Raw genomic sequence first — 7,538 nt, forward strand, 5'->3', positions numbered from 1 at the left:
CCCCCCCCCCACCCACCCCCAAAAGAAAAAGAAAAACCATTATTTGTAGGATGCAGTGGCTTGCTAGCTGAATTATATGACAAGGTTTATTAAACTGATCTACTTCAAGCATTGCACTTGAAATCATATGGTATCATTTGAGAGTTGTGTTTATCTTGAGTGGTGATCTTCACAAGGTTTTCAAATATCTGGTCCAATGATAGAGTTATAACTTCTGGAATTTTAATTTTTTGAAGTATCGTAATCAATCAACTATGTGAGTGAAACTGATGATTTAAGGAGTTGAGTGACATAATTGATGACCTAAAAAGAAAACTTGAACTGTTAATTTAGTACGAGGGAAGGGTGTTCAGTGCTTAAATATGCTAAGCAGCATGAGAACTATTAGATGTTCTTTCAATCTTAAACAGGTTTTCACTTAATCTTAGAAGATTTCCAATTGGTCAGGCAAATGATTTCTATTTTAGTTGTGATGGAGCGGTGATGTAAACCTCCAATTTGAAGTGGGTATCTCTCACCACAAGTTGGTGCACAAGAAGTTGGTCAGATAGCCAAAAACAAGAGGATGGGCAGGTAGTGAATTGCTGGTGATATAAAAGAAAGAACAGGCAAAATAAGAGGACAATAGTTGAGGATATGGCTTCCATTAGAATTTCATTTTCTTAAAAATCGCTTTCAACTAGGCACCTTAGGGATTATATGTTACCAGAAGTAGAGAACCAATTTGGCAACAAGTAATCACATGTAGCTTTCTCAAGTAATTTTCCCACAGGCTGTTTCTTTCTACTTACCATCTCCACTGTCTATGATGGCCTTATGGTGAAACCTTAGTCTTATTTTTGTTATTGACATTGCTTTTGCGGATGACTGTTTTTGTTTTGTAATTGTTGCTGTTGTGGTGGTTGTTCTTGTTATCAGTATTTTTCTGGTTTTTGCTGATATGCAATGTGTGATATAAAAAAGTTTGTGGTATTAGTTTACTTTAACGTACTCAGTGATGAGAATTGGTAATCACATGTAGTAATTGCTGAAGATATATTGTAACAGGATTTTTTCCTGCTTTAATAACCCATATCTATATTGGCATTTCTTGGAATTCTTTTTTAATTATTATAATTATTATTGCTGCTACTATTATTATCAGTTTTACTGTTGTTGTTGTTGCCTTTGTCGTTATTGTTATTGTTGTTGTCATCGTCTTTATTGCTGTTGTCATGGTCGTTATTGTTATTGTTGTTGTCATTGTCTTTATTGCTGTTGTCATGGTCGTTATTGTTATTGTTGTGTATAATACGTGTTTGTTCAAACATCTCTGAGATATTTCATGTTTTGTTAACTGTGATTTGGATACGATAATTGGCTAATTGTGTATGTTCTTTCATTTACTAGGCTTTTAACAACGCAACAGTTCCTCCTTCAGCTCAGGCTACTTTTCCATATATATTTGCTGTCAGCAAATTTATGCAGGTTCGTTTACAGAGCATTGTTACCCTCTTCTCTCATCAATTAACAGGGAAAATATTGCCCAGCTTATATTTATATAATTTGCTTTCACGTAATTCTCACAGTTCCTTCTCTGAACTGATGACTCTGTTCTGTCATGTTTCAGCCTGGAAGTTTTGATCTTGTTGGCACAATTATTTACGAGATAGATCAGAATGCTTACCAAAACGTGTTCTACAATGGAACTATTGAAGTGACTGAACCTGGTGGTCTTCTCAGTGTTGAGTCAGTTTTCTTGTTTTGTCTTGCTGTAGCCCTCTTTGGTCTTCTTGGGTTCTGGATCCGTGGTCAGATACAAAATCTCTCAAAGGTGCTTATACTTACCTATGTTCCTTGTAAGACTGGATAGTAAATGTGCTTCAAAACCTCTGTTATTTCGTAAAATGCCTGTAGGGCATGTATGAGGGGCCACAAGTAATAAATATCTGGGGTTATTTTTTTCTTCATATCTTGCATCACTATCCTCTTGACATGTCTTGTGTCAAAGGACCCTGAAATCTGCTTCTAAGAGTGACTGAGAGCTGATGTGGCAGTGATGGTGAGATGGTTTTTCAGACTTGAGGCATTACATATGAGAACAAAACGATTTGCTGAGCAGCTGGACCTAATAAAAATACCTTGCCATCTAGTGCTACTTAGTGCGATTTTCTGAGTAACTTATCTTTTTTGTTTTTTGTCAGCAATAATCACAGTAGGGGTTTAAGTATATAAATTCCTGTGCTTTGTTTCCTTCTTAATCACTGTCTTTATCATTTTGGATGTGTGTAGAAAACTAAGAGAGCACCAAAGGCAAAGGTTGAAGTTGGAACTGCAACAACTGATGCATCCACAGACGAATGGTTGCAGGTTTGTGGTTTATTATAATGTTATAGAGTATATTCTGGAAATGTTTTGGGCAATCTAGTCTCAAATTATCATTGCTTACTTTTATTTTTTGGACTTGGTTTTCAAGAATTTGGTGACTAACTTGTCCTGATCTGTTTTTCAAGGGTACTGCATATTCTCAGTCGCAGGCCAACAAGTTGAAGAAGAAGAAGTGAATGCGTTGAAGCTACTAGCTTAGCTGTATGATGAAGCAGTATGATAAGTCTACAATCCTGAGTTCGGCTTGGATTTTACGTGATCTCCTAGACGTGAGGTTTTAAATTAGAATTGTTAGACCTGCTTCACTGTTGTAGCATGAAGTATAACTTATTATCCTCCAATTTTTACTACCGATGAACTAACTGGAGTATCAAGGATGCAAAGAAACAGTTTTGTCAAATTCACTCTCATTTTTTCTCTTGTAACCAATTTATCTTCTCTTTTTGTTTCTTTGAGTTAGTTCTGTCAATATCACATCCCTTATACCCTGCTAATGTGGGATGCTTGTGCACCAGACTGCCCTTTTTCCATATACTTGTGTCATCTAGGAAAATTTTATGTATTTATTTTAATGTGGTAAATACCTAACAGAAACAGCGATAGGTTGGACCATGGGAATGTGAATACCTAACTTAGATGGAAGCAGATCACATCAATATACAGATCATCAAGGCCTGTTTCATTATTATGACATTTAGGAGATTGGTGAAGAAGCAAAAGATTTCATTAAAGATATTTTATTTTCTAGGTTTGCTGGATGTGTCGTATCCACATTTGTTTGTTGCACTGAATTAGTAGATGCAATTAATCATCACATGCTACAGAAAATAAATAAAGCTACCATTCATTATATGTTTAATTGTGGATCCTCACAAAACTTATTGCTAACCCTGAGGTATCATTTTCCTTCCTCTTTCTGGTTTGAGAGGAGGGAAATTTGTTAGTTCTCTTCGACAAAAACAAGAAGAAAGGAAAAAACAATTTTTTTCACTCATTTCGCACCCCACGATATCTTTACTGTCATCTGAAAATATTTCCCATTTAACAATTACGAATGAACATTTGCACACCATGCTCCTAGACTCCATTGTGAGATTTTACTAAGCTTGCTGTTATTTTGTTATTATGCGGTTACATTTACTCCTTCGTTTCACAAAGAATAACCTGCTTTGACTTAACACGGAGTTTAAGGAAATAAAAAATATTCTTGAATCTTGTGATCTTAAATTAAAAATATGTCAACTGTACAAAAATGCTCTTTAATATTGTGGCTTTAAACATGTCACGTGGAAAGTTAAAATTAAAATATTGCCAAAAATAGGAAAAGCTCATTCTTTTTAAAACAAACTAAAAAAAAGTTTATTTTTTTAAACCACCTTCTAACGTGGCTTACCAATTTTGTGCTTTGCCTAGTACAACGCTGCATTCAAGTGAAATCATGCTTAATCAGATGGGGAATCATTTACTCTGTTCTAAGAAAGCTTAACCACTTTCCTTTCTGATTCTTTTTTTTCCCACCTAAGTTAAAAGAGATAGCAGTGTATTCACAACGTAAATTTCAAAGTTCAATATAAATTTACCATCTATTACTTGATAATTTTCTTAATATATGTAAAGATATTGTTGGACAGCACTAAACAAAGCAAGTTGGACAGCAATGACAATCAAGATATTGTTTAGTTATATTTTATCATTTGGGTAGAAATGAAAGTCATATAACAAGACATTTTGATAACAAATTTTATTAGTATGTGATGCATAAGTCAATAAAAGGACAAAAGAATTAGCTAAGATTGTCAAATTTATGAAAGTAACATTTTTTTGCAGTGATTGTGTGTCAGAAATAGATAAGTGAAGACGTCGCCACGAGGTAGATGGAGGTGGGATTTAATTTGCGGGACAAACAAAGGACAGCAATTTTCTTCTTCTATTTCATTTTTTAAAAAGGGAAATCAAACAAATTACTGATATATCTTTGCAGTTATGTGTCAATTCAGTTGTCCAATAGCTAATGAGCTTATCAAATGTCATAATTTTGTTTTGAGATTGATTTTTCATATGGTCATTCGGAAAATAACAAATGAGTAGTATTAGTTACATAGTCATTTATTAAATTGTTTCCCATAAAAGGGGTAATCACTAATCATATATAAGTAACAAAAATGAGAGCTTACATTCTGATTAATCCAGACTATATTACACTATTGTTATAGGGTTTCATATTAATTGTTGATGAATGGGACCAATGGCACGGTCTTTTATATATGCACTTCCATTTTATTCCGCTAAACCGATACAAAGATACTCTTAACATGATTTTCTTGAAAATAATTCGTATTATTAAAGTATTCTTACAACTTATATCTAGCTTCTCAAACTGTTCAATATATTGTCAATGTGACACTTTATTCGCACACCAACCACAATGGAAGAGAGTAAACTTTCCTTATATTAAAAAAGACTTACCCTGTGGATAATGCAATTTTCTAGGGGAGGAGATTTCTTACCACTTTGGATCAATATGACTTGTAAAAATAGGATACATGCGCATAACTCAAACGCAAAAGGAAAGTGTCATATAAACAGATCATCAATCCATCTAAAACCAAATGCAACTAACTAATGCAAAAGATGCAAGATTGAATGTTATTGAATTATAGGAAGAGGATGCAGCTATGGTAGAAGTACTCTAGATTAGTACAATAATAAATTTTTGTTCCATAATTTGCCGCAGTGTAAGTTAGTTGATAAATGTCAAAAAATCACGTGAAGATTGGGAGAACATGTTTTTATCACTCACTATAAATGCCAACATTTACCTGCCCCTTCTATTCAATTTAATTAAAACAAAATAAAAAGAAGTACACATATATAGTAATAGAAAGAATGGCAATCATATCATTACTAACAGTGTAAGTTCAAAAAAGTAGTCAAAGTTTCACATATAATTGAGGATATTCAGTAAAATAAGTGACATTAATGAGAGCTAACAAAGTAGGTTAACAGATAGAAAAAAGGATTTTTATGTACAGTTGGAGACCTCATTGAATGATGATAATGTCATTTTATCAAACAGCTCTGTGACCACCCATTCCTCAATAATTTTTATTTTTATTTTACAAAAATCACCTTTCAATTTTATCATTCATAAAAATTCAAGACCATGGGACCTAAACTCATGTGAGGACCTTAATTACGTGCCGGTGAGCCGGTCATAAAACAAACTTTTCTTTACTTTATGGTAAGCAAACAAGTACTATAAATATACCCTCTAGTTAGTTGAGACGAACACATTCAAAACTTACATTTATTTTGTATAAACAGAATGGGGCTTCACTCCCTTTGTGGCAGAGTCCTTCTGGGACTGTCCCTGTCTTTACTACTCTCTATTTTCTGCATTGCTGATGACAACACAATTAAGGTGGTTGGTTTTGGAGAATGTGCTGATTGCAAGGAGAATAATATTAACACTATTCATGCTCTATCAGGTTCTCTCTAATTTCATTTCAATGCATGTCATGTTATCTGTCTTACTATTTCACAGTAGATTCAGTATCGGAAAAAAATAGCATATATACAAGTAAAATGATTAAATAACCTGTTTTGAACATTCTTAACATAACAAGTTGGTATTTTTGAACACCCTTTCAAAATTTCTGAATCTGCCACTGAGTAGATTTCCGTAACATTGTTATATTATTGGTTTCAGGACTTCATGTAAGCATTGACTGCAAGCTTGAAAATGGAGAAATCAAAACAAGGGGTGAAGGAGCACTTGACCAAGATGGCAAGTTTGAAGTGTCACTTCCTAAGGAGATGATGAAAGATGGCAAGCTGAAAGAGGAATGCTATGCGCAGTTACATAGTGCATCAGCTGCACCATGTCCAGCACACAATGGCATTGAATCATCCAAGATTGTTAGTATCAAAACTGATGGAAAACATACATTGAAAACAGCTGGAAATCTTAAGTTCTCAACACCCTTGTGCACTTCTGCTTTCTTGTGGCCTTACTTTAAGTACCCACAGTTGCCACCTTTCCCAAAAGATCATTCTTGGATGAAGAAGTTCCCTAAGTTGCCACCATTTCCACCAATGCCACCATTGGGACACCCTTTCCCTCTTCCACCTATTCCTCCCTTTTTTAAAAAGCCATGTCCCCCACCGCTAGAAAAGCCACTTCCTCCTCCAGTTCCCGTTTACAACCCAACACCAAAGCCCACACCAGAGCCACCAGTAGTTAAGCCACTTCCTCCTCCCGTTCCTGTTTACAAACCAAAACCAAAGCCTCCTCCAGTTCCTGTTTACAAACCAAAACCAAAGCCTCCTCCAGTTCCCGTCTACAAACCAAAACCAAAGCCTCCTCCAGTTCCTGTCTACAAGCCCAAACCAGAGCCTCCAGTTAAAAAGCCATGTCCCCCTTCAGTTCCAAAACCAAAGCCTCCACCAGTTAAAAAACCATGCCCTCCTAAAGTTCCAACTCACAAACCCAAGCCTAAACCAGAGCCACCAGTAGTAAAGCCACTTCCTCCTCCAGTTCCAGTTTACAAACCACCAGTAGTGAAGCCACTTCCTCCACCAGTTCCAATTTACAAAAAGCCATGCCCACCACTTCCACACCTTCCACCACTGCCACCAATAGTGAAGCCACTTCCTCCTCCAGTTCCAATTTACGTGCCACCAATAGTAAAACCCCTGCCACCACCAGTTCCAATTTACAAAAAGCCATGCCCACCACTTCCACCATTCCCTAAAATTCCTCCATTCCACCATCCTCTCTTCCCACCACTCCCACCTAAGATTCCTCACTCATAGACCAAAGCATTAAATTCAAGAGTTCCTTTTGGGTGTATGTAGCCATGAAAATTATTTGCATTTTAATGAATAAAATCAACATTCAAGAGATATAATGCTTGAGAATGTCAAAAGTAAGAGATGAGAGAAATAGGAAAGTTATTTGGGGTGGGGAGTGTTGGTTTGCTTAGTTAATTAGTTTTCATGCAAATGTTTGTATATCAATCATGGTCCAGTGGGTGATGTTGTATACGTTTGAGAACGGATCTTTTAAATTTTTCTTGTTATGTTATTGTTTATTCTCATTCATAGAAACTACTCATCGTTGTACTGCTCCTTTCTAATGCTACAAAGTTAATTAATAATGTCAGTATTAA

At 35.4% G+C, this 7,538-nt stretch overlaps 2 protein-coding genes across 2 annotated transcripts in view; both read left to right on the top strand.

Moving 5' to 3' along the window:
• LOC107026634 (translocon-associated protein subunit alpha-like) overlaps nucleotides 1-2,817 on the top strand; it is a 5,103-nt gene extending 2,286 nt beyond the window's left edge. Inside the window, exons 5-8 of the mRNA XM_015227680.2 lie at nucleotides 1,390-1,467; nucleotides 1,610-1,813; nucleotides 2,272-2,349; nucleotides 2,493-2,817. Of these exons, the coding sequence (XP_015083166.1) occupies nucleotides 1,390-1,467; nucleotides 1,610-1,813; nucleotides 2,272-2,349; nucleotides 2,493-2,543 (411 nt within the window). The 3' untranslated portion in view covers nucleotides 2,544-2,817. The remainder of the gene's footprint in view (nucleotides 1-1,389; nucleotides 1,468-1,609; nucleotides 1,814-2,271; nucleotides 2,350-2,492) is intronic.
• A 2,829-nt stretch (nucleotides 2,818-5,646) lies between these two features.
• LOC107026624 (proline-rich protein 4-like) lies at nucleotides 5,647-7,538 on the top strand. Its single transcript, XM_015227668.2, has 2 exons — nucleotides 5,647-5,855; nucleotides 6,077-7,538. Exons 1-2 carry the CDS (start codon nucleotides 5,693-5,695, stop codon nucleotides 7,180-7,182), a joined length of 1,269 nt encoding a protein of 422 aa, XP_015083154.1. The 5' UTR covers nucleotides 5,647-5,692; the 3' UTR covers nucleotides 7,183-7,538.

This window comes from Solanum pennellii, chromosome 1, assembly GCF_001406875.1.
Source record: "Solanum pennellii chromosome 1, SPENNV200".
Taxonomy (NCBI): Eukaryota; Viridiplantae; Streptophyta; class Magnoliopsida; order Solanales; family Solanaceae; genus Solanum; species Solanum pennellii.

What these genes read in the sequence shown, in the direction of transcription:
- LOC107026624 (XM_015227668.2), top strand. Translation starts at nt 5,693, where the DNA reads ATGGGGCTTCACTCCCTTTGTGGCAGAGTCCTTCTGGGACTGTCCCTG. An exon ending in CACTATTCATGCTCTATCAG is followed by an intron (nt 5,856 to 6,076) that starts GTTCTCTCTAAT and finishes TATTGGTTTCAG; the next exon opens with GACTTCATGTAAGCATTGAC.